Below are 27,448 nucleotides of genomic sequence, written 5' to 3'. Positions count from 1 at the left end.
CATGTTATGGACTTGCGTCATTAAAACTGTGAGATATTTTAAGTAAAATTTGGTTTTAATTTTTGAGATTAACAATAACAAACAACAAGAGATCACACTTGGTTATCGTATTAAATATAACTTGATTATAATGTGATCCAGTTTGAAGGTGAGATGCAATAAGACTGGCTGTTCAGTGGCTCTGAATAGTAATAAATAACCGCCGTCACGTCTTCCCGTAGTGTCGTCAGCAGCAGGAACTGATCATGAAGTTGCTGCAGCAGACCCCCCAGCAGCAGGGTCCAGGGGCGAGCGGCTCAGGCTGGAGCGGGGCTCCCTCCTCTGGGCTATCCAAGACAGGAAAGCCCCCGGCTCTGGCTCTGCTGGAGATGCAGCAGGAGGCAGAGAGGCTCCTGAAGCAGCAGCAGCAGCAGAGAGCTCAGCAGCAGAGAGACCGCGTGAGTTTCAGCAATTTAAATGAAATGTTTGGAGAATCATAGAGAGCCCATCGTAGAGAATGCAAATAGAAAATGACATGTCATTCGTCACAATGATTTCTCTATCCGTTTCCAGCACTCCGGCATGTCGATGGGGAGCTCCTCCATGGGAGGACAGTGGGCGGATGGTGTCGGCATGTGGGGCGGGCCTGGAGGCATGGAGGGTAAGGGTAGTGGAAGCTCTTCGGGCAGCATGGGCATGTGGGACGAGGCTGTGAAGAACCAGTCCGGCCTGCGTGGCAACAGCAACAACAACATGGGCTTGAAGAACAGCCGCAGCAGCCCTTCACTAAGGTACATAAATACTACTGTGGCAGATAGCATTTAATATTCATTTATATCATGTGTATGTCTTACAGTTGATGAACATAATTAATATGCATTGAACCCTGTATGTCCTCTGCAGTGATCAGTACATGATGCGCCGCAAGCGGACGGAGGAGGAGGAGAAGCTGCTGAAGCTGCTGCAGGGCATGAAGCCTCAAGACGGCTTCACTACCTGGTGTGAACAGATGCTGCACGCTCTCAACACCTCTGCCAACAACTCCTCCTCCTCTCTGGATGGTAGGCTGCTCAGCTTTTATGTATTTAGCAATGTCAAGGGTGAGGGAAATTCACCCTAAACATAGATAGCTGATTGCTACGTGTTGAAATACAACACATTTTAGTATTTATGTACGTAAAAGTAAATTGAACATATTTTCAGCATTGCTAATCATTTCAACTGTACGTCTTTTATTAAGTTGCCACAATTGTGGCATACCTGAAGGAGGTGGAGTCTCCCTATGCAGTACTGGACTTCATCCGGTCCTACCTAGGGGACACAGTGGAAGCCAAAGAGTTCGCCAAACAGTTTCTGGAGCGACGTGCCAAACAGAAAGCCAACCAACAGAGACAGCAGCAGCAGGTAGGCCTGAGCTCAAAGGGTGCTTTTTAAAATGAGAACAGCATAGAGTATGTCAAAAACATAACCTGTTGGACACAGCTCTCATTCACTGCCCGAACATGTTAGTAAATGTGTTGGAAACAGAACAAGAAGCCATATATGTGCAGTAACAATATGGTACAAATCTGGGAAATGGTTCCTATTATACTGTTTATTAAAAAGAGAGGGAAGAAGAGAAGTTATTATGCATAATTGTGAATGTTTTTATATGAGTTAGCAGGGTCGGTTCTAGCTTTTTGGGGCCCTATGCAAAATCTTGTTTCTTGACCAAATGCTACTTTTTACACATAAAACAGTTTTAAATTTAACTTAGCTTCATTGTTAACATCCAAATCAAAACAAACATGAAAATTAATTATTGATTAAGTTCTGAAGTGAGTCAAAAAGTTAATTTCGGACACTGCGCACACATAAAAAACTTAAAAAGCGGCTCAAGTGGAGCTATATCGGACTGTATCGGTTTATGTTTTTTGACCGATTCCCCTCAAAATTTGAATCGGATCCATAGTTTTGTATCGATGTAGCCGTATCTAAGACTATTGGTTAATCTTTACACCCCTAATGGCTATAAGAGGAGCCTTTTGAAGTGTTATTTCAATTTGTAAATTCCTCCTCTTCTCCTTTTAATTTATCCCAGTTATCAAAGGAAGTGGCTGGATTGAACATGAACTTCCCTCTGCAGGTAAATACAGATAATGCTTTTGTACTGTACATGCAAACGCTGATGGAGCTGAGTTGTTAGTGAGAACGACAGTAATTGCCTTACTGATACAACTAAACATAGCAGTACCTAATGTAACTAGTGAATTTGATGTGACTTTAAGGCTCCGCCAAAAATGTATTTTATGATCGTCAACTGGTTGCTGAATATTAAGCCGTAACATCAAATGTCTAAACACAAATCTACATTTTGTACATCAGTCATGACACAAGGTCCTTCAAAGCACCTCGAATAACTCCCAAAATGCGCGCATGCCAACTAAACATCATCACTGTTATGAGTGCAATCAGGTTTTTTGAAAACATTAAAGCACTTACTGAACGATATGACGAGAAAGGACATCATTTCTTCATGAAGGAATTTAATCCTGGATTGAAAATTATAATGAAAAGATTGTCATAGCTTTTACTAAAACACTTGATAGTGTCATTGAGAATGATAATCTTTATTTTTCTTTCCCTCAGGATTCAATGCGAGGTATGAATCCAAGCACCCTGCAGTCCATGTTTCAAACCAACCACATGGGCAAGGCTGGTCTCTATGACAACCAGGGGGGAAAGATGAAGAAGAAACAGCCCATGATGCTGCACTCTGACCCCAGCATCTTAGGTACGTGACCTCACCACGATTTCATATTTCGTCCTTTCGCCTTCAGTTATCTGTAAAGAGTCAAAATCTATAAATAGCTAGCTTTAAATCGCTTGACCCCAGATTAGCATTGTGATTATACAAAACTCAACCTGTCAACAAAAACACCAGCGACACACTTGCACATCAGAGTTAATACACAAAACAAGCCAAAATGGAAAATGTATTCGTCATCTGGAATCAAACGGAGTCTAACAAAAAGGACGACGCAGAGCTTTCTGACTTGTTTGCACCCACTCCAGGTGGTGAGTAGGCTTACGTCTGAAGTTTATTTATGTCCCCATGAGCTGTTTGGAGCGTAAACCCAGGGATGGGATGGATGTAAACAGGTGGCCAAGCAAATGTGATATTGTAATCTGTGCCGTTTCAACCTTATACTTCTGTTTATATACAAAACAGTAGAGGGAAATAGGTTGTCCACGCACAGGATTTTACAATCTCTCTTAAGATTTGATTGATATAAAACCCTGCTGTGTTTGCCTGATGAAGATAATGCTGGTTGAAACTAGAGATGCACTTTTTCCAGTTCCAATCTGATTTCTTTTTGCATAAAATTTGCATTGCAATTTTGCATGAAATTTAAATGTATTCCAAAGCAATTCATTTTAACTGTAGGTTAAGTAGGCTTCACCTTAGGGCCGTCAATAGATTCAAATATTTAATCACAGTTAATCGCATAATTGTCCATAGTTAATAGCACATTTTTTAATGTGTTCAAAATGCACCGTAAAGGGAGATTTGTCAAGTATTTAATACTCCTATCAACATGGGAGTGTGCAAATATGCTGCTTTATGCAAATGTATGTATATATTTATTATTGAAAATCAATTAACAACACAAAACAATGACAGATATTGTCCAGAAACCCTCACAGGTACTGCATTTAGCATAACAAATATGCTCAAATCATAACATGGCAAACTGCAGCCCAACAGGCAACAACAGCTGTCAGTGTGTCAGTGTTCTGACTTGACTATGACTTGCCCCAAAACTGCTTGTGATTATCATAAAGTGGGCATGTCTGTAAAGGGGAGACTCGTGGGAACCCATAGAACCCATTTGAAAATGGCCATGACAGTTTTTCCTCACCAAAATGTAGCGCAAGTTTGGAGCGTTATTTAGCCTCCTTCGGGACATGGACGTATGACATGGTTGGTACCAATGGACTCCTTAGGTTTTCTAGTTTCAGATGATGCCAGTATCTTCACTCTAGCTTTAAAACTGAGCCCGCTACAACCTAACAATCGCAAGTTGCGTTAATGCGTTAAAGAAGTTAGTGGCTAACGTGTTATTATTGCGTTAACTTTGACAGCCCTGATTTAAATGGATTGGTATATGGATCGGTAACCTCAGTCAGTTATCCGATACGTGAACAATGTCATATCGGATACCGATATTAGATTGGATCGGTCCCATCTCTAGTTGAAACATTGAATCATTTTGACCTATGAATGTCACCTCCTTGGCTTAGATGTGACCACTATCTACCCTTTTCTACATTTGAATATCAAACAACAGCAAATAAGCAAACATCATGTAATATTCATGGGTTGTAATGAGTTTCTTACATTTACAAATAAGCTTTAACCTTTTCCAGAACATCAAATTATTCCTGGCTTGCATCTTCTTTAACTCTAACTCCCCCATGTGCCGTCCTCCTCTGATCTTACTCTGCTCTCTCCGTCTCCTCTCTCTGCCCTCCTCGCCCCCCCCACCCCCCACCACCACCCCTTCCTCCCTGCAGGGTACTCATTCCACAACACGGGCGACTGTCTGAGCCTGAATGAGATGGAGATGGTGGAGGATTACTGATGTGACGCAGCGCAGCAGCAATAGCTACCTGAGGCCTTCTGTCTTTTAATCAGACAAACCTGATGACGAATGTGCACTGCTGGGGGAACCGGGGGTGGGGTTGGGGGTGGGGATAAGGAAGGGAGGCGAGCGTGAGGGGAGGTGTAGGATGGAGGCGCCTGGATCTGCGCCTCCCACTCTCTCCTTCCCTCTGACGAGAAAAAAAAAGGGCTCCCTGCTGCACCAGTTGATCACTTGAGCAGGGGAGAGGGGGGTGGTGTTAAAAAGGAAGATGGGTATCCTCTGGCACTCAAAAGATTAAGCACCTTATACTGAACTAATGCACTTTATTGAGATGGGATTTGAATAGTTTTTTTTTCATGTGTGTGAATGCGCGTGTGTTAGGAATCAGAGAGCATACGGTATGTGTACATACACATTATCTGCGTGCATCAGAACTGGAAGAGGGAGGCGGTGAAACAGTCGGCGGGGTGAATGGTCGGGCTGTTAGGTTTTCAAAGTCAGGGGGACCTTTTAGTTGAAACCTTATCAGAGAGCAAATCCTTTCTCGAAAGACAAACACTGTTGATATTTCTCTTGTTTAGCATTTTTTTTACGTTTATATAAAAAGTAAAGCTATTGAAAAATGGATTATAAAAAAACTTGAAGATTTGCACTTGCCTAAAAAAGAAATAACAAAAACATCAAAAAAAAATCAAACAAATGGGGTTAGTTATAGAAGTGAATATTTTTGTGAATGTGTACGCGTGACTGTGAGAGTGACTGATGTGCGATGGTTGGTTTGTGTCAGTTATATACCAGTCTGCACAATGTTTGTTTTTCATTCTTTTGTTGCTTACCAAGATGTATGAAACATAAGAGGCCATTTTTTTGTCTTTTTTTTTTTTTTTTTTTTTTTGTTCAAATGGTAATTTTGTATTCTCATGTTTAGAGAGTGTGTGTCCCTTCTCCAAACAGGGACTTGATCTGTATGTTTTCAGAGCATGAATGAATGAATGAGACAGAGAGAGAGAGGGCAATTGCACAACACATCCTTTCTCTCACCAGCTCTTCATCCCCAGATAGACGAAATAGAAATGCATACATTTGTAAATGTTAGCTTTTTGCGCTCATCACACGATGACCACCACTAGTTTATTTCCCTTAGCTTCTCCCCATGGGGAGCTGCCTCTAGGCCTGTGAGGACTAGCAGGCAGGGCGAATCATGAGGGACATTACTGTGTGTGCATCAGAACGAGACTTTGTATGTATGTGTGTGAGTGAGTTTTCAGTGCGCATGTTCATTTACTGTTCATAGAAATGAGTTAAGACTACAGGTACTCATTTTTGAATACATGTGCTTTTTTGTATGTGTATGAATGCACATTTGTGCCTAAGAACTTGGATAGGGTGCGTGGCCATTGAGACATTAACTCTTTTTTGAGAGCGAGTGTGATGTGCGTCAGTGCTCAGCACAGTGTATGTAAAGTATGTAAGTTTATATATCGTAAATATTTCTAGTTCAGTCTAGGGGTGATCCATCGGAAGGTTAGTCCAGTCTGTTTTCCTGGGGGTGTGATCACGTTGCCTTTTGTCAGCTCTCGAACTTGTGAATGAAAGGTGTCGAGTTGCTGACTCTGAAAAAAAAATACAAACAGCATCTTAATGTGCGAGTGCACAGAACGGTGCATGAAAATGTTAGCATATTGTGTTACTTATTCGTTGTTGCAATTTGATAATGACGAGTTTTCTTTTTTTATGAAAAATATATATGAATATATACATTATATACAAAGTTTAAAAAGTATTTGGACTAAGATAATGAGCACTTGGGGCTGCTATTTTTGTTGTGTGTTTCAATTTTTATTTTTTTTTCCTTAATTTTGTTTTTCATTTTTGTTTCATTATCGCCATGTGAAGTGTGTGTATTATTTCTTAAGAAAAATATTGAATGTATTCCAAAAAAATGACAAGAAACCCGTGCTGATACCAGATTTTTTTTTTTTTTTCCTCAGAAGATTTCAAAAATGGAAACAAAATACAAAAAAGCTTCAAAGAGTTTAGCGAGAACTTTTTTTTTATTATTTTACACACAGTGGAGAAGGAGAAAAAAAAAAATCGGGATGGATACAGTTGAACACACTGCCTCTACAATCCTGGTCGTACAAATAGTGACTAAAAGAAAGGACTCTTTCTATTCCATACTGGAGCTTTGGTTGTTTACAAACCACATGGATTTCTGTGGGTGCAGTTTTGTTTTTTTTGTTTTTTGTTCCCACATAAGACGGGTGGGGTTTGCAAGTGCGCTTCTGCCATATGGACATTGAGTGGTGTTGGGGCTTTTTTTTTTTTTTGAGGAAGAGTGGCAGGTATCACAAGAACATGGACAAGATCCTCTAACTGGACCTTTTGTGTGTGGTTGTGGATCCTGAGACTTGATGATCAACCACGGAGCGGAGGCGGGAAAATCAAAGGACGGGCTCTGTTTTGTGGAGAACGGAGTGCAGGGGCTGCATAAACCCTAGAGGGGAACTGAGAGGGCGATATGAGTACACCTGCTTAGTGCACTTGACTTCAACCCTCATAAGCACTCACACCCTGCCCTCACCAACTCACCTATGCACTTTTGTTCATTCAAGCTGTGAGGTACCATTTTGGGGATGGGAGCACAATTACAACAGGAGGATTGCTACGACTTTGAGAAAGTCACCGAGATAAAAAAAAAGATAATTCCCAAACTGAAATAAGAGACTCGAGAAGCGCAGTCTTCTCCCACCTCCTGTATATATAACCATATTTTTGTATTATCTTTCAAGAGTAGAAAGAAAAAATTTGCAAATGGATGAAGGAAAAAATTCATGAGACGCTGATTATATGGAGTGAATGTTCTTCGAGAAAACCAATCTTTTTTGAATATAGTTTGAGATAAGACTCGCTGTGAGTTTTCCCTTAGTTTGCCAGTAAACCCCTGAAATAATCGGGGATGGAAGGGGGAAAAAGAAAAACATGGACTGAGTTGTCGGGACATGCTACAGCGGCTCCAAGACTGACTGATAGTTACTTATCAAAAATGGATGCTGCGGTCGCTACGAAGAGCCCCGCCAAGAGTGTTTGATCAACATGCACAGCGAAGAGGCAGGTTTGAAGAGCTGTTGGCGGGGGGTGCTTCCACTTCCTCTTCCAACCTGATGACTGCCTTGAGAGCTGTAGAGTTACTGCAGGAGGAAAAATCGTTGGCAATGGCAAGATATTCTTTCTAGATTCTTCTAAGGACTTAATTTACTGCTGGTTAATCGTGTCTCACTTTGTTTCTAACAGTGTGGTAATGATGCTCTTGTGCTCTTCTCACAGGAGTCTGGCTGTGCTTTATTTGCTGCCCTCTGCAAGGAGGATCTAATCTACAGCCAACCCATGAACCAGTTAACCCTAAACCTGTCCTTTTGAACTTAAACCCTAAGAAACTTTTCTGTCTTGACCTCGGACTGGGCAGGCCATTGGCATTATCAGGTGGACAGTTACCAGATGAAGTTACAGGTTTTATCGACCGCCGATCCCCATCTGTGTTGGAAGCGTTCGGTTTGGGGATTTGATCAGGCGCTCTCCGGCGAGGAAGAGGATAAAGAGGCACGTAATCGCCCAGATGTCATCGCCCACCTCGACCTGGAACTCTCAGGTGGTCGCGCGGAGGTCTTCTAACCAGCGGGGACACGAAGACGTCGGAGACCGAGAGCTGGATTGGGGTTTCGATGGCTGGATTACATCTCGAGTCGCCAGGAATCCCTGCAGCTGTGGAACTGGATGAACTGAAAGAATTGTACAAAACAAAAAAAGACTTAAAATACATGACAAAACACAAACGCGTAGCTACACGTCACATAGATTCTAGAGTTCAAAGGCAGACACACTACATGCAGCGTACACTCAGTTACAGTGGCTCTCCTCTGGAACCACGTCTGCACACACACAACAGGGCTACATCAATATCAAATCATACAGATACACACACACACACAAGCATCATCGCTCATCAATATAAACGCTGAGCTTTTTGTAAATAATGTAAAAGTTTGTGTTTTGATTTTTCTCTCATAGTTGTTTTGCTTTATTTCTCTGTTCGACATGCCTTAAATTGTATAGTTGAGTCCTGAACGGCTAACTGAAAATGTTCTCCAAGTGATGAATTTAAGTTGGATACGACCTCCTTAACTGTCCTCTAAAGTCAAAGAAAGAAAGGAGCTTTCTCCCAGACTGTTTACTGTTGGCTAACAGGACCGTCTGTTCTGTATTCATTTTGCTACGTGTACATCTGATCACCATTTAGCTACAGAATAGAGCAGCAAGCTGTCTTTTGATTAATCAGATTTTTTGCTGGTGGTTAGCTTTTGTTGCCCTTTTGGTTTTTCCTTAAAAATGAAGAGTGGATTTGTTCCGAGTTCCTGTTTAGATTATTGCTGAAGGTGCAGGCTTAATAAAGGGCTGGAGTCTGTACTGTCTGGAGCTGAGCTGACATGGTGGGATGCACAGAATTGGCTTAAAGCACAGACTTGTTGCTGTGTGATAACTATTGTTGGATATACCGCACTAGGCAAAACTGAACCAGAGTGACAGGTATTCCTCAAATTGAGATATAAGCTGGGGCTTTTTGGTTATTTTTTTTACACTCCGCAAGGGGAGAGGGGGACTTAAATGTTTTGGAAGCAACTAGGTACTTTTTACAGTTTTGAGATGTCAAATCAGGCTTGTAGTGTAAGAGCAAGCTTGCATGATATGTAATATTTGTGGGTTTTTTGACACTAAACCTTGAGGCGGCTCGCAACTTCGCTGTGCACCGGGTAGTGCTGCTGACCATCTCTGATGGCGCTGGATAGATCAGGAATCGACCGGTCAGTTGCGTGTTATCTGAAAGGAAAATCAATGTCCTAAAAATTAGGAAAATGTCTTGTCCATGTATGTATATCCAATTGGATTTGAGAGATGAATGCTTTTAGTCACCAGTAGTTTATTTGTGTCCTCGATGGCGAACAAATATGCAGTTTTTAATCCAAATGGCAACTGATATTCATTGAATATCTTCAGCTTAGACTAGTAATACACTTGTACAGTTGTTTAGCTGAGGTGTTGGTGGATAGTTACCAGCTATAGCTAACTAAACTGAAGTAGCTCCAGTGCGTCATAACTGTTGAATTGATACTAAATGGTTACGAAGTTTAATGTAATCGGTTGCCAAAACAAAGAAATTGACTTTAACTATTTGAATACACAATCAAGTCTGTTATTTGTGAATGACTTTAAAAAATACCTATGTTTGACTTTTTTTTAAAAAGCTATTGTGTGGTATTAGTTGTTGGTCAGTCAGTCTGTCTTAAAAGAGTAAAACGAGATTGTTCGCAGTTTATTTTACTGCACTACGCGTGCTTTTATGATTAGATCAACGGTGTCGTCAGAAAGCCCTGGATGTTTGGTTGCAGCCTTTAAAGAGACCCTGTCACAGCCTGTCCACTTAACGGTATTAAACTGGTTCATTTTAGCTTTGGTAAACTGTAGTTCCAACAATAGTGTCCTAAAAGAGGTAATGAAAGTGATATCCCAGTCAGCTCAGCTCATTTGCTTAATAAGTCTTTGAATGTTGTTAAAAAATAACAGCATACTTTGTAATGAAACTGTTTTGGAAAAAGAACAACTGAAAGATGTGTAAATAGTTTGGCTTTTGTTTGTTTGAAGAACAAAATAAATACTAAATAAATAGCATTTAGTAGTGACTCTCTGTATTTATTTTTTTCTAATGTATGAAGTTGATTTGTGTGTTTATTGCCTTTATTTCACAAAGTGGTCATACAGGTGCAATTACAAAGACGTGCAAAACAGTAAAAGGAACAAGACCAAATAACAGATGCCAGGGGATAAACAGCTTACAAGAACAAAGCCAGGGGAAATAAACATTTAGATAAATATATTAAAGGAGATGCATAAAATTACTGTCTTAATAGCTTTTTTGTTTTCGGAGGAGAGAATCAATTTAATGTATTGTTTGGTTTCATGTTCAAATACAAAAAAATGAAGGTTTAGATTTATTAAATTTGGATTTATGTATGAAATTTAGCTAAGAGAATAATCAGATTAATAATATAATGTTCTTTGATTTTACTGTTTCCTTTTATGGAAACCAAACAAAACATTCTCTAGACATAGAATAAAATCACGGTCAATATTATCAATAATGAATCTACTCAGAGAGGCATACGACTTTTTTTTTTTTAATTATTATTATTCCAAAATGACAGTATCCATAGTAACAGCAGAAAACATTAAAAACATTTACATACAAAAGAAGCATAGCAAAAACATAAACAAAGAGCTGTGCCGAACATAAAAGGACAACAGAAATTAAACAACAAACATAAAATAATAATTAAAAAAAACATTATAAAAATAAATAAATGAATAGATAATAATAATAATAATAATTAAAAAAAAACATGCAAGAGTATGACAATAATTTCACTTAAAAACATTAAAGATATTGCACACATTCATTGCTTTTTTGTTATGTGAGGAAGAAATTGTTGAGGGATATAATTCCATTTCTTTCATAAATACAAAGAAATTAGTGCTTTACGAGCCGTCCATGAACGCGTCACCTCCGTCATCAGCGCATCAACTCTCGCGATACTTTGAAACACATGGCCGCCCCACAGTGTTTACAACTTCTCGCAATGAACTGCTGAATAGAAACCACAAAAGCAACCGAAGTAGAAGGACGTCGAGTATTTCCGTGTATCATTCGTGCTCTCCGGCTTCAGGTGAAACTTTAACACCATCGAGGAGAGAAAGTTTGCAGCTAAATCTCGAGAAAAAACCCCAAAAGGCCAGGAAAGCCACAACACAGGTAGCATCAGACTGCTAACATGAGCTAACGAGAGGTGGTTTCTATTGTGGTCTGACTGGTTAATAATGACATTTAAGCTTATTTTAAAGCTTCATTCGTGTTTTATAAAGGCAGCAGAGCATTCAGGGAGTTAACTGTGTAAAGGTTTGTAGTTTAATGTGTACCTTGCAACTGTGAACTTAGCAAAATTGACATTAATGCTAGTTTGGAGTGGTTGCCATGTCACCACTAGCTACAGGTGTCTGCAGCTGCAATTTAATAGAAATAGAAATAGAAAGCTTTATTGTCATTATTGTATTAAATACAACGAGATTCACAGTTGCCACTTCTGGTCAGTGCTTTAAAGGTCCCATATCATGCTCTTTTTCAGGTTCATACTTGTATTTTGTGTTTCTAGTAGAACATGTTTACATGCTTCAATGTTTAAAAACAACTTTATTTTCTTCATACTGTCTGCCTGAATTCACCCTCTGTCTGAAACGCTCCGTTTTAGGGCATTTTGACAGAATTGCAACAGAATTGCATCAGAATTGCGTTGCTAGGCAACAGCTTGGGTCCATGTGTACTCCCTGTCAGCTGATGTCATCATAACATACACTGCAACCAGGAATAAACTGGGACACATTGAGAATGTTTACGTTTAAATCTGTGTAAAGAGTCTAAATATTGTATATTTGTGACATCACAAATGGGCAGAAATCCTGACAGCTTGTTTCAAATGCAGAGTTTCTAAATACAGGCTGGGTGTATTTCCCTGTGGATTGAGTGTTTCGATACTTTCACAGTATTTATATAGGACTTAAACCTGCTTTATAATAAAAAAAACATGAAAATCTCACTTTTTTATAATATGGGACCTTTAAAACAAATACTTGACAAGACTAAACGAGGCAGATAAAACATAACAGGTAAAACACACACGCACACACAGTTATAATAAAGCAAATAAAACAGGTAAAAAGATGTAATAAATAAATATAAACAGAAGTGTTACACTAGAAGTACAAAATATAAAAAAATAGATGTAATGTAAACAGAGGTAATTGCACTTGTAAAATAGGTAGATGTAATGAATAAAATGTAAACAAAGGCAGTTGCACTTTAGGTGTATAATTGCACAGACAAATTTATTACACATTCAATGTATTAATATTGCACAGATTTATTGCAGCAGGTCAAACAGGTGATGAGCTGGGTGGGAGGAGTCCCTGAGAATAGTTGTGGACCTACTGAGGCAGCTATGTAGTCAGTTATGTGTATCCTCTAAACAAGAAACGTCACTTCTTAATCGAGGGATGTGTTTGGGCGTTTGCCTTTTGTATTTTTGCATTGTTTTGACATATGTGTTTTCAATTTTCTTGTATTTTTGGCCTCACCTGCCCTGTCTTCATCATTCTCTGCCTCTCTCTTTTCCAGGCTAGTCGGTGCTGTGATGTCCTCGACCCCCAGCAGACTCAAACACCCACTCTGCAGGAAGAAGCACTATCCTAGTAGCACCTACCTCACCCACGTCTGACAGCCAACCACACCAGGACACAAGGACTTTTAAGCACTTTGACAGACAGGAGAGATTGATAAACAAAGAGAGATGTCTGACACAGCTGGAGGTGGTGAAAGCGGTGGTGCGGTGCAAGAAGCAGAGGCGGATAATGAGCCCCCTCTTCAGGTGCCACCTTTGCTCGAAGGTGACGGCTTGGATGTAGGGGAGACCTCAGAGGAAGGGGTGCCTCCGTCTGCCAAGCGGCCCAGAGTGAAAGAGGAGGAACCGGTACCGGAGCAGGTTGCAAAGCCTGTCAAGATGCACGGAGAAACACCAGCAGAGGCTGTCTCGCTGCAGGAAGACCCAGCCCCACCAGCACAAAGTAGATAATCTACAGCTGCATGTATTAAATGAAATATAAGGGGGGAAAAGATTCTGTGTGTCTGAGATTAATGAATTAACATGCACACATTTCCTCTTTGATAGGAACAGGAGAACCACTACAATGTGAGGACGGACCGGTAGAGGAAGAGGTTCCCATCAGTGTGGGAGGTGAAGAAGAATGCCATCAGAATGGAGACCGAGGCCACGACGCCCCCTTAGAAGAAGGAGAGGCGAAACCAGAGGAGGAGCACAACGGTAGCGAATCCGCAGACAGCCCCAGTGAAGGACAGCAGTAAGTGGAGGAAGAAGTCAGGTTTATTTTTAACCTCTGTTTCCACATAGCTAAGGGTAGAGATACAGCAGAGCAGACACACCAACAAGTGAGCTATTTAAACCAGGGGTTTGTGGGGGGGGGGTTATGTAATGATTATGAACACGTATGTTTCAGAAATAGAGACGTTTATCTGTCTGTACTGCAGAACAAGAGGTTCTGGTAACGGCAAGGTGGCCACATAGTCCGAAAAAATACTAAAAGCTTGATAAAACGCTGCGAAATGTAGTACTTCTTGATCATATGCTTTGACGGTCACTACCACAAACACTTATTTTTTCCCACCTGTTTGTGTATAAATTAAATCTGAGGTACTGGTGAATTATCTAAAGATCTTTCCTGTTATTTTTAGCTGTTATTTTTCTTATTTGTACCACTCAACTACTTGATGTAGCTTCTATTCACCACTGCTCTTAAGAACATACAGTAGCAAACATGAAACTTTAGAATTACATATGATATAAAGTATTAGAAAATGTTCTTTTTAGTATTAATAAGACAGTCCATGCACCATAATCTAATGTGCATAGAAATGTCTCCCACCTGGCACCACAAAGGAGTCAAGTTTTAGAAAATTAAAATGATTAGTTTTACTCACATTGATGCAATCAACGATGCAATGATGAGAAAAATATTGCTGTTGTGGTAAAACATGTAAAGAACATGATCAATCCAAAGCAACTACACCCCGTTTTCAGTCTCCTCAGCCAAAGCCAAGCAGGAAATAGTGAGGAAGTGAGTGAGGGACTTGTTGTAATCCAGATGTTATGATGCCTGCACAGTCGCTGCTATTTGAACATGTGTGAGTGTTAGATGTTGCTCTGCTTCAAATTAACTGATAAATATTAGGGCTGTTAATTGATTCAAATATTTAATTGCTATTAATGGCATGAGTGTCCATAGTTAATCGCAAGATAAAGTATCTGTTAAAAATGTGCCGTACATATTTCGTCATAGTTTTTGTAAACGAAATGAACACGGGTAAGATGGGACATTTTCAGTTTGTTGTGTGATGTTCCCATTCCTGTCTTTTTAAAAGAAGACCTGTCCTTCTTTCCATCTTGCTTCCAGTCTTGGCCTAGATTTTACCCAGAACCCTCAGATGCTGACCGGTTCCTGTACCGAGTACTCCAACCTTCCAGAGAATTACCTCAAAGGCTGCAAATGGTAATCTCCTCTAGAATTAACACGACACGTAAGACACCATGTGGATGAGGTTTTGAAGGAGTTAAAAACTTTTACATCATTATGGAACTTATGGTATATTTGATATAAGTGAGGCTACTAGTAACAAACAATGTTAATCTCATGGTCAAGATAAATCAATATCTCAACCGAGTACAGTTGTGACATTTCTGCCTAAAAATGCTATAAGCGGCACCTTTTACAGATGCATAGAATAACGTAAAACCAACCTGTGTACCTGTTGTTCTCAGTTCACAGCTGTTAACACACCATCTTGTTCTAGGGCCCCTGATGGTTCCTGTATCCTGACCAACAGTGCAGACAATGTGCTCCGCGTGTACAACGTCCCTCCAGAGATTTACAGCTACAACTGGGACCGTCTTCCTGAGATGGTGAGCAGCACACAGATAGCTTTCCATCAGGGGTTCCTCAAATGTTTGTGTGGATACATGAACAAACATTTTTACTAAAAGCAATGTCAAAAAAGTTCTTACATAGTATAAAGTCTTAATGACAGGTGTGTAAGATCATTAAGACAGACTTAAAAAGAAAACCAAAGAGTCATTTTCATTAAAAGCTGTTAAATTCAATTATAAATAGGAAAGGTTTTACCTCGACAGAGTTTACCATCATTTCTAGGGTCCAGTCTTGAATTGCTCTGCAGATACACAAACCCTCAATGTACTTGTATGCTGATTTGAAACTGTTCCTCTAGTGCCCCCTTCAGGCTGAAGTCAAGGTCACATTTTGGCTGTAACACTGCTGGAGCCCTTGAACAGACAGGACAACCTTTTTCTCCATTGAGTTTTGTAGGACAGAAGTCCAACTAATGCACTCTGTTGGTCCAATCTTGTGAATCTTTGAAATGCCTTTATTATGACTTTTCAATTGTCATCATAAGCTCATTCTCAAAACCTGGGTGTCATTGATAAAGTTGAATTCAGTTATTGGATCAGTCAAACTTCGGCATACTGGTTTGAGGATTCAAACTCATATTTCTGTTCCCACATCATCAATCCATTTTCCAGAGTTTAGTTACAGTTTATTTTATTAAAGTTACTTGTTAGTCTCAATTTATGAAAAACTCTATATGACCTATATAAGTAAACAAGACCATCAGCGAGAAGACTGGCTATTTCTATATAGTTATTCTTAATGCTTGTCATCAGTACCACCGGTTGGATTCTGCACAAAATCAGACGTAATCATGCAGGTTCACCAGAAACTCCTTCAGGTCAGACTCCAGCGGGTTCTCCAGCAGCGACCAGCCCACCACAAACAGACCCAGATCCGGCTTCGCTGCTGCCTTCAACCTGCAGTCAGACCTCCGTCAGGAGACGGAGAACTCCTCCTCCTCAGGCCAGGAGCTGAGCTTTGCCTCGCTGCTCCAGCGGTCCCCCCTGACTTAAACATTGCTTTCCCAACTTTGTAAAACAAAATGTAACAAATAAATACATAGATTTACTGACTTATTTATTATTAAAATAATAAATTGTGCACCAGCAACTTGGTAAACAAATCTTTAAAATTAACAGGAAGTATAATTCAAGTGTTTAATGTAGATAGTATATAAACATAGAGTTGAATTGACTAGATCGGCCCCATTGTCACCAATGCCCGATCCAGCTATTTGGGTCCGTATCGGCCCAATATCTGATACCTGGAGCCGACACCATGCTGCTGGAGGCCCAGGCCGTGTTGCTGGGCCCGCTGGAGGGAAGGGAGGCACGGGAGAACCAGGACTGAGCGGGGCAGACTGTCAGACCCTGCTGCAGTAAAATGAGAAGGTCTTCTAAAGGGACTCTGGTGCTTGGAAACACTACCGCTTTCATCCACAGGGGCTTCCAAAACCAACACAAAATGAAAGTTCTTTGAAGTTTTTTTTTTTTTTTTTACTGACCACAATACAGCATTCAAAATTCACATATCGTTTGTGGGACTGAAATTTAGAGCTAACAAACTGCACCACTGTAGATGTTTTTTAACGCCTTAATGATTTCTTTCTTTCCAGTGAAGAAAAGGCCATCAACCTTTCATGTGTTGCCTGACCTTTTCATACAAAGACTGTCAGTATGTTGTTCTTGTTTCTGAGTGTATGTTATGTCACATGTCAATCAATTTAAGGCAGCAGCTTGAGAAAATAGATTACTGAAGATTTAACAGTTAGAATAGACATTCTGTCCTTTTGGGTTTTGTGAAATATCAAGTGGACGAGCCAATCTCTTAATTGTATTACCGGCTGCTAGATTGGGATCACTGAACAAGAATAATTGAAATATAATCCATTTCCCTCCTATTACAGAGATCTCTCAGCGCTTGTGAAAAGGGTAGAAAATTGAGCTCTATTTCTCACCCGGCGCCACGGGCTTTTGATATTGAATTTTAGTACAAGGCAAAGCCTCTGATAGTCTTGTAGCCACCTATTCAGTACAAGCACGGACAGATCCCGTCGGTCATTACAGTCCGTTTCTACTGCGTGTTTCAATCGTTTCTTTCATTCTGTGGCAGAGTCCAGTGCTGAGGATGGCAGAGGGAGACACCATCTACGACTACTGCTGGTACCCCAAGATGAACTCTTTGGACGCGGACACATGCTTGTGAGTTCAACTTGATCTTTGCCAGCCCCCTAACCCCCGAGCCCCGGCTCTTAACAGCAGGATAGATGAGACATTTAAAGTTCACTTTGAAGGTCAGCCTGCCAGACGCTGAAGGATGTATACACTATGTTGTTTATCGAGGCCGGTGTCAGTCGGTGATTGGTGTTTTTAATCTAGATCTGGGATTGTTAGGTTTGTGTGCTTGAGTCTGTTTAATAGACTGTCGCAACATATAAAGGATATTGTTGTGTGCTTGTGACTCATTCTTTGATCCCCGTGGTATTTGCGTTCCGTCGTGGGAGAGCCGGCTGCCAGCGTGGCGATGGCTGTAAAAGCTTTCTGATGTCTCTCATTATGAGTGAAGAGTTGGCCTTCGTCTCGTCTGCCTCTGCCTCCGCCGCAATCCGCTCGGCTGTTTGAGGCCCACGGTGCTTTTTCAGCATGATTCAGCCCACTAACGGCTCACCCGGGTCTCGACGACACCTAAAGGGCCTCATGATTCTCCGACTTGAGGCTTCTCTTTTCATCTTTTTTTTTTTTGCCGTGTGTGTGTGTGTGTGTGCAGGCGCGCGCTCTAGCAGGCTTTAGAAAATGTGGTAATTGTGACATCACTGTGTGTCTGTGCCGTGCGCTGTTAAACCGAGCCAACATCAGTAACACCCAGCCATCGCCGTGGAGATTGCATATCGTCTGTGGCGAGAGAGGTAGGGCAGTGCTAACAAGCTGAGGTCAAGTTGCCAACAGTTTTGTGTATACCCTCCTCCTCCTCCCCCGGCTCCCATCATCCTCCAGTTACCGCCTACGCCCTCCGAAAGCTCCCTCTGATCAGGGCCCAGCGTTGGCACCGCTCCACCCCAACATCACACAGCTCTCACTCTATAAGAGGAGGGCGGGGGTGTGCGGGTCAGGAGCCGTATGTCCAAAGATGAGTTGTGTAAACAGCGCGATGATCAACAAACGACTCATGTGGACAATGAACCACTTGAGAGGCCTGTGTGTATGTGCCAAAGCCGCGCAAAGACCTGTCTGTCATGAGGATGAGGATGCCAGCAGGAGCTGACAGCAGATCTTCTTCATCTTCTTCAGATCACTGCCACATATCACAGTGGGGAGCTCCTGCAGGGCACAGCTAGGTGGTCGGACGAGCTCCGAGTAGGTAGTTAAGGGCCAAGGCAGGCAGATGAAAGGTTATGGTTGTGATTATTGAACGCATTTGCAGCAAACCTGTTTTTCTAGTGCCTTTCCTGTCTTTTCTCCTCCCCCTCTTTTCACATCCCCCCATTTTTGTTCCTCCCCCATGCGCTCCTTGAACTTCTGTCTGCCAAAAGCCGTGTGTTGTTGATGCCCCTCCTGTAGAGAGGGAATAAGGGCCCCTGTTATGGCTCGCTTAAGTTGCACTGAGTTCTAGGCATTGCTCCAAGCTAGCAGCAGTCTAGCATTATAATTGGGCATTTCCCTGCTCTGGAGTAAAGCTGCGGCTCAGAGGGGCCATAACAAGAACACGGCAGCAGTGGTAGGGGCTAATTTCCTTTGTCTAATTGAGCCGCAGCGATGTTTCGGCATTTGTTCAGCGCCCAGTAATTAGAGTTAAAAAGGCATGGCTCAGTCTTTGGCCCCTGATTTGAATCAATAAGAATGCGTCGTGGTCTTGTCTCCATAATGAGGCGTAGCACAAACGCTGTGTGTTTGTTTTGATGCATTGATACATTCAGGTGGATGTGGTGCAGTAGAGGTTGGAAACGAGAGAAATGAGTCAAACAAGATGTTTTGCGGTCATACATAATGTATATTTCAAAAGAATCTCGGCAGCCAAATTCATTTGAATCTGGTTTGTATCATCTGGAGTTACAGCTCTATTGTATTCTGTTATATAAATACTAGGGCTGTCAATCGATTCAAATATTTAATTTAGATTAATCACATGATTGTCCATAGTTAATCGCGATTGATTGAAAATTAATCGCACATGTTCAAAATGTACCCTAACAGGAGATTTGTCACGCATTTAATACTCTAATCAACATGGGAGTGGACAAGTATGCTTGCTCTATGCAAATGTATGTATATATTTATTATTGAAATTAATTAACAACACAAAACAATGATAACTTCCAGAAACCCTCACAGGTACTGCATTTAGCATAAAAGATATGCTCAAATCATAACATGGCAAACTCAAGCCAACAACAGCTGTCAGTGTGTCAGTGTGCTGACTTGACTATGACTTGCCCCAAACTGCATGTGATTATCATAAAGTGGGCATGTATGTAAAGGGGAGACTCGTGGGTACCCATAGAACCCATTTTCATTCACATATCTGGAGGTCAGAGGTCAAGGGAAACCTTTGAAAAAGGCCATGCCAGTGTTCCCTCTCCAAAATTTAGCGTAAGTTTGGAGGGTTATTTAACCTGCTTGGCGACATGGTTGGTAAAACTGAGCCTGCTACAACCTTAAAAATCACAAGATGCATTAATGCCTTATAGGAATTAGTGGCGTTAAAACAAATTTGCATTATTATCACGTTAACTTTGACGGCCCTTTTAAATACTGACACTTTGTTCATTCATTGCTCACTAAATACGTTCTTTCATTTTCACTCTCTATCCCCTGCCTGTCTTTAATTCCTTTTGCCCATATGTCTTAATAACTCTCACTCCTCTTCCGCAGTCTAGCCAGCAGCAGCCGCGACAACCCAGTCCACGTGTGGGACGCATTTTACGGGGAGGTGCGAGCCAGTTTCCGACCCTACAATCACCTGGACGAGCTGACGGCAGCCCACTCCCTCTGCTTCTCGCCCGACGGAACGCAGCTCTACTGCGGCTTCGACAAAACCGTCAGGGTCTTCTACACCGATCGTCCCGGAAGAGACTGCGAGGAGCGGCCCACCGTAGGTCAGTCACCATCTGCTCTCGCACAGCTTCAGCTTAAAGCATCATACGGGGTAGTTTTTGTGTGATTTAGCTGATTTAATTCCTCACAGCACAAGGTTTAATCTGATGTTAATTGCGGTTCGTTGACATCAAAAGTTGATAGCCATTGTGTCTTATTCTCTGCTCTCACATTATGTATTCATTTAAATGCAAGAACTGTTTTGAAAACTCTCCCTGTTGTTCAAGGGCGCAAACTCTGAGAGTGAAGAATGATTCACTAAAAGAATTGCATTCACAAGCTTATGTTCTCAGAAAATCCAACCCACAAGACAAAACAATAAGTAAGCAGGGGACGATGTGAAAAGGATAATGTGAAGTCGGCTGTTTTCTCGCATTCAAAAAGTTGCGGTTTGACAGCTGGGTGTCACATCTAACAGGCTGGAGTCTCCTTGAACAAATCAACAAGGACAGTTTTTATTATGTTGCTTCTGACAAAAAAATAAAGGGAACTAAATGTTTACTGTGATGAGTCCCTAATCTCTGTCACACACTTCAAACAAGTTTCAGCTCGCTGCCAGGCTTTTGTAACGTACTGAAATGAACCGAACCGTCGTCTGCCTTGTGGTAAACGAGCTGAAGGATTCTAAACCGCCAAAATGATCCTTGAAAATGTCAACAAAATCGGTTTTGTTTTTCCAACTCGGGTTGAGTTTCATGTCCTTCATGATATTTTTTTATTTATTGCATAAAACGTCTATGCATGCAGGGCGAGAGGTTACTTTTCAAGTGGCAACAAACAAACCTGATAACGAATGCAAAATGCTTGAAATAAGGGTTTTTATATGTAATGAGTAAACCTCAACTCTGCTCCGCTGGCAACTCGACATCCTGCTCTGGCAGAATATTTGGTTTCTCTTCTGCTTGGCTCCATCGGCTTGATAATTAATAACTGCAGAAATGTATGGTTAATCTCAAAAACAAGCTACGTGACACACGTGAGGAGCGTGCCAAACCCTCGCCTCGGCTATTTCGTGCAGAAAACGTGCTAAAAGCCGTTTTTTAAAGAGTGAGAAAGAGGGATGATTGGGAAAGCAGAAATCGGTAAAAAGAAACAGATGATCCAAAACGTGAGCTCATGTGTGCGTTGTTGAGAAATATATTTTCCTCTTTAGAAAATGTAATCAGGAATATAGGAGCTGCCAGAAAAGTCAACATTGAGTAGAAGTGATTGTGTCTTCTCGTGAACCTCGTGAGCCCAAACGCTCCTCTGTTGTCTTCGCTGCAGTTAAGAAGCAGGGCCAAAGTGGCATCATCTCCTGCTTTGGCTTCAGCCCGTGCCAGTCTGTTTACGCCTGTGGCTCTTACTCCCGCTGCGCTGGCCTCTACTCCTGCCAAGACGGCACCCTGCTGGCTCTGCTGCCGACCCGCCACCACGGAGGCCTCACCCATCTGCTCTTCTCCCCCGACGGCAACTACCTGTACACCGGCGGGCGCAAGGTGAACACATGCACACATACACTCGCATACAGCAGCAAGAGACCTGAGGGTACTGAATCATCACACGTGCACCATCAGTAGTATTTGTGCGTTAAGCGGGTAACAAATGACTTTATTCTGTTATTTTCCACCAGTTCTTGACATCGTACAAATTGTCCTCAATGTTCTATTGACAACTTGCAATGTAAAGACTCCATAACCATCAGCCTCTGTGTGATTCAATGTCCTCTATTTACTCCTGTTGCCGTCAGTACTGCATGTCACCCTGTTCACATTAAATATACACTTATTAAGCATTCCAGAGTCTACAAAGTTACTCTGTAGCATGCAAGTCACTCTGCCAGGTCATTCATCTACAATTTAGCAACGGGGTCAAGAACAGATTAACTGTACACCTCAGGTCTATGTGAAACTAGTTAGGGCTGCAACTAAAGATTATTTTCATTGCTGATTAATCTGTAGATTATTTTCTCGATTAATCGATTAGTTGTTTAAAATGTTAGAAAATTGTGAAAATCAGTGTTTCCCAAAGCCCAAGATGAAGTCCTCAAATGTCTTGTTTTGTCCACAACTCAAAGATATTCAGTTTACTGTCATAGAGGAGTAAAGAAACCGGAAAATATTCACATTTAAGAAGCTGGAATCAGAAAATTTTTCACTTGTGATACCTACCTGTAGTCGTCTCCATAGGCTCTTGTGAACAGTGTGTGTTTGTGCGTGTTTGTGCGTGTTGTAGGATCCAGAAATCCTGTGCTGGGACCTAAGAGAGCCGGACAAGGTTGTGTTTTCACTTAAGAGAAACGTGGCCACTAACCAACGCATCTACTTTGATCTGGACCTGTAAGTTTACTTCACCAACTAGAACTCTGCTCAGTGATATGTGTGTGTGTGAGCTTCAACTGTGACAAAGTGGTGATACTGCCCTGAGGACCACATGAGCAAACTGTCACTCTGCCAGTTTTACTGCATTCTATACTGCATTTACTGTCTATAAGATACACCCTTATAGACAGTGGATAAACGTTACATACAGTAACTTGGATGACGGTCGGCGTGCTCCCAGTTTGGAGAAGCAGACAGGAGTACCGGCATGGAAGCTAATAAGCAATGTACTGCTGTAGACGTGACGTTAATTTGGATCCGAAAGTCACGCAATGACACAAACTATGTAACCGATCAGTGCAGCAGTTGACCTGCAACTTCTTTGTTCTGCAAAGTAAAATGACTGTTTTTGTGAATGGAGTCTGGTGGCTTTGAAGAGAGCGATATAATGGCTTTAGTTTCCAGTTGGAAAGGGCCGTCTGATGATGAGGTAAAGCAGTGAAAATAATAGACTACACACTATAAACTTGCTAACGGCTGAGTTGGCGTTTTCAGTTGAAAAAAAACAAAACAGTAAAGAATGCAGAAGAACCCGCACTTTAACTTACACATGGGTGTATAAACGCTGATCAATCACCTGTGAGCTGTTGGTTCTTGTGTAATGATGATTGTGTATATGGATGTGTTTGTTTGTGTGTAGGTCAGGCAGGTACCTGCTGAGCGGCGACACAGAGGGAGTGGTTTCGGTTTGGGACACCCAGACAGCTCCTCCTGATGGTAACGAGGCGCTACTGCAACCTCAGCTCAGGTTCCCGGCCCATTGGGACTGCACCAACGGCATCAGGTATGATTGTTAAAAAAAAGGGTATTTTATCGATACTCCTTATCGGTTCGGTTCTTTATCGATACTCTTGTCGGTTCTTTTTCATTACTAAATAATTGCTTTTCAATATATTTTTAACCTTCTGAGACCTGCCATCCCGACCTACTTTACTGTCTTTCTCAGGCTCTAGCAGGTTTTAAAGCTAGAGTGAAGTTACAGATATTATAATAATAAATAATGCAAGAAAGTAAGGCTAAATTTTGGCGAGGAAAAACTGGCATGGCAATTTTCAAAGGGGTCCCTTGACCTCTGACCTCAAGATATGTGAATGAAAATGGGTTCTATGAGTACCCACGAGTCTCCCCTTTACAGACACGCCCACTTGATGTACACCACTTCTATGTGACATCTACTGTTGACCTGCTATCTCCCCCTAAAGACCCCCTGGACCCCCCTAAAAAAGACATAAACAGGTCTATTTTGGGTCTCAGAGGGTTAATGATTTAGCCCTGGGGCTGCGTTTAATACAGATTGTCGGTACTCATCCCTACTTGCCACTTGATGAATTACTTGCCATGCAGTAAATGGTTGAAAGATGCCATTAGTATTAATTGTATAACATAAATCTTCTAAAAGGTAGAAACTGAAGCTTCTCAATCATCATGGGATATGTTGTTGTCAGAAGTGAAATACAACCACACAGAGGAAGCCCATTAGTCCTCAACTAACGCTTATTAAAAATGGTACAGTCACAAACATCAACAATCATATTGGACTTCAGTACAAACAGATAGCAGAACAACAACTGTGAATAGGAGAGAAAGCAATCATCAAATTTAGGTCTATCAATCACGGTCAGCGGCTGTGTTGCTGTTACTGTTCGGCCCCCCCCCCCAATCATTCACACAAAAGCAAAGGAAACGCAAACAAATCATCCAAACATATTTCAGATAAGAGCTCCAATTTCCGAGTTCTAATATTACACAACGGTATTACGGCTTTGTGAGAACGGAGAGCGATAACTACAAGCTTCTCTGTGTGCGTTTATGAAAAGTCCAGTAAACAGCTCTGTATTCTGTGTAGAGGGGATGGATGACGCCGATGAACTAGGAATTATGTATCGCAGCTGTGAATGTGCTACAATTATGTGTCGAGTCTGGTCTTCAATTAACTCCGTTGTTTTAAGACTGTGAAATGCATCGCTTATTTCCTCTCAGTGTTTACATCTAAATGCTTTAATGCATAACAAGTGCAGTGTAAAATACCAGACATGTCAGTTCTCTTGAATCCCTACAAAAACACATTTAATTTTTTTTTTTTAGGACTGTCAAAGTTAACGCGATAATAACACAAATTTGTTTAAACGCCACTAATTTCTTTAACGCATTGCGATTTGGAGGTTGTAGCGGGCTCAGTTTTAAAGCTAGAGTGAAGATACTGGTATCATATGAAACTAGAAAACCTGAGGAATCTATTGGTACAAACCAATGTCGCACTAGCTTGTTGAAGAAGGCTAAATAACGCTCCAAACCTACAATATTGGCGAGGAAAAACAGTCATGGCCATTTTTAAAGGGGTCCCTTGACCTCTGATCTCAAGATTTGTAAATGAAAATGGGTTCTATAGGTACCAACAAGTCTACCCTTTGTCATTTGTTTGTGTTGTTAATTGATTTCCAATAATAAATATATACATATATTTGCATAAAGCAGCATATTTGCCCACTCCCATGTTGATAAGAGTATTAAATATTGACAAATCTTCCTTTTAAGGTACATTTTGAACGGATAAAAGATGTGCGATTAATCCCGATTAAATACATTAATTGATTGACAGCCCTATTTTTTTTTGCATACCATCATTTTCTCAACTTCCTCTTCCTCCATCCTTCTCTTCCACAGTATTCATCCCTTCATGCCACTGTTGGCGACATCCAGCGGGCAGCGGCAGTTCCCGGGGCCCGGCGACAGCGAGGGCGACTCTGCCTCCGAGGGCGAGGGAGGCGAAGCCGTGATGCCACCTCAGGAGACCCGACAAGACAACGCCCTGAGCCTGTGGTGGGCCGGTCCGCTCGGCCCGGCCGCCGATGAGAGCCAAGAAGAGCAGAGCACAGAGGTGGTGGCGGCGGAGGCCTGAAGCTCCGTTTGATCAGCCGGCCGACACAAATTGAGTTACACCTGCCATGTGATATTTATTTTAGGAACGTCTGATTCGGATAAAGCTAATTATGAGTCAGTCTTTTTCACATCAGCAAATCCAGAGGTGGGAATACCATTTTCTGGATCATTTTTTAAACATCTGGTTACCATAAACATTTACAGTCCAAATAAATTTGAGTCTTAACATATCATCTGCAAGTTTACAACATTTACTGACACACTTGCAGAGTTCAAATTAAACGATTATAAAACATTTGACATCAGGTCAGTGTAGAACACATTTTCAGGGTTCTGTGTTTATTGTTTTAACGCCAATTCGTTAAATAAGATTAGGACCTGATATCAATTTTTGTTATTTAATTATTCTTATTTTTAAACCAGACAAGATTAAATATGATTCTTTATATTACGGCAAATGTGCTCCCTGAATTTGGATGAATTCGGTTGATTCGAAGGCCTCGACTGGCGTGAAGCAGCCCGGCGTCCGTCTACTGATCGCCCCTCTGATCTGCGTTGCATCCGTGGGAGTGTTTGTTTACGTGTGTGTGGCTGTAATGCTGCCCTGGAGATTCCTAACTGCTATAGTTACAGTTAAGTGCCATTTGTTCTCGAGCTTTGCTTTTGTAAAACCGATAGGGATCTCCTGTTTTTACCTTCTTTTTTAAACTACCGGACGCACGCAAAGTGTTGCGTCGCTCCGTGCATGCCCACAAATGTATATTTTTGTAAAGCCATGATGATCATTCTGATTTGTCGAATGTATACTCCGTATGCAGCTAGCTTGATTACTGTAACCTCATGACGGTCTGTGAAGTCTTTAAGTAGTGGGTGCACCTGTGAAAAACGAGCGATGTCTATTCTTTTGTTTTTACAGATTGGACTCGGATTACATGTGTACCTGTGTGTGAGCGGTGATGTGGCGGCACATTGTGTTTGTATTAATAATGTACTGAGGTGATTTGCTCAATGCTTATGTTGCCATCAGTGGGGTGTTCTTTGCTTTAAGGGTTTCTTTGCAGAGGAAGCACAGCATGCTCCAACCAAAGCCTTGTATCTTTAGACACTGAGGAATCGATCTCCAGGTTTCACTTCTTGGAAGTCAAATTTGTTGCCAAGCAATAGTAGCTACGATTTGCGTAGCTGCTGTTATACAATACTACACAGATTTGCTCTACCAGGAAACTTTAGGAACCACGTAGGCCTTGGTGATGAGACACAAGTCTCTAGATAGATGGCTGTGTCTGCGACAGGTGGCTTTCTGGTGCTTTTATTCAAGCTGCAGTGAATTAAAAGCATATCTCTTCACATTCTCCTATTCGTTTTTTGTCCTTTCTTTTCTAAGGCAGTTCAGAGTTGGCAGCCCTGTAATAAATCCCTGATGAATGCAAGATGATGTTATACTCGAGTCAAGAGGCAGCTCTTAAAAGCTGAAGGGACTATTGGCTTTCGCTTATGAGATGGAAACTATTCATAGCTTTCACCTTTTCCCCACACACATTTGGTATGAATGCGCGCACGCTCTCATGTATTTGATTGTCTGAAACCACAGGGGCAGAGAGCCAAGTTGGAGAGCTGCACTGTTGTGCTGTGCGGGTTGCTTAGCGACCGTCTCCACCTTGGGAGAGGAAAGTAGGTAGAAAGACGACGGGAAGGAAAATTGGGGCCAGAGAAAGAGGGGAGAAAAGGTGTAACAAGTGTAATAAATAATCCAGTGCTTTAGTGAATGTTCCTTGTTTGTCTGATGGTCTGGACTCATCTTAATCTCAACTCTACTAGAGAGTGAAGTGTGGGATGGGAAGTCGTTATTATGACGCAAAGAAACTGGCCATGT

At 41.5% G+C, this 27,448-nt stretch overlaps 2 protein-coding genes across 9 annotated transcripts in view; both read left to right on the top strand.

The window, feature by feature from the left end:
• gigyf1a (GRB10 interacting GYF protein 1a) overlaps positions 1–10,331 on the top strand; it is a 29,527-nt gene extending 19,196 nt beyond the window's left edge. For 3 of the 7 annotated variants that reach the window (XM_074624452.1, XM_074624457.1, XM_074624454.1), the window contains 8 exons: positions 222–437; positions 553–770; positions 880–1,040; positions 1,220–1,383; positions 2,060–2,104; positions 2,608–2,752; positions 4,537–7,825; positions 7,935–10,331. In XM_074624452.1, coding sequence (XP_074480553.1) covers positions 222–437; positions 553–770; positions 880–1,040; positions 1,220–1,383; positions 2,060–2,104; positions 2,608–2,752; positions 4,537–4,604 — 1,017 coding nt within the window. In that variant the 3' untranslated portion in view covers positions 4,605–7,825; positions 7,935–10,331. The remainder of the gene's footprint in view (positions 1–221; positions 438–552; positions 771–879; positions 1,041–1,219; positions 1,384–2,059; positions 2,105–2,607; positions 2,753–4,536; positions 7,826–7,934) is intronic. The other 4 variants (XM_074624458.1, XM_074624453.1, XM_074624456.1 and 1 more) reach the window with 3 other exon arrangements.
• A 902-nt stretch (positions 10,332–11,233) lies between these two features.
• On the top strand, positions 11,234–26,927 carry wrap53 (WD repeat containing, antisense to TP53). Of its 2 annotated transcripts, none has more exons than XM_074623072.1 (11): positions 11,234–11,469; positions 12,886–13,331; positions 13,436–13,625; positions 14,736–14,831; positions 15,133–15,241; positions 17,358–17,446; positions 20,114–20,337; positions 21,602–21,813; positions 22,550–22,653; positions 23,336–23,479; positions 25,360–26,927. In XM_074623072.1, exons 2-11 carry the CDS (start codon positions 13,058–13,060, stop codon positions 25,592–25,594), a joined length of 1,677 nt encoding a protein of 558 aa, XP_074479173.1. In that variant the 5' UTR covers positions 11,234–11,469; positions 12,886–13,057; the 3' UTR covers positions 25,595–26,927. The 2 variants fall into 2 exon arrangements, with proteins under 2 accessions (XP_074479173.1, XP_074479175.1); XM_074623074.1 differs by having other exon boundaries at positions 11,244–11,383.
• Positions 26,928–27,448: the final 521 nt, after the last annotated feature.

Source organism: Sebastes fasciatus, chromosome 22 (assembly GCF_043250625.1).
Source record: "Sebastes fasciatus isolate fSebFas1 chromosome 22, fSebFas1.pri, whole genome shotgun sequence".
NCBI lineage: Eukaryota > Metazoa > Chordata > Actinopteri > Perciformes > Sebastidae > Sebastes > Sebastes fasciatus.
Note: the sequence above shows the minus strand (reverse complement) of the source record. Positions and strands in the feature narration are given on the sequence as shown.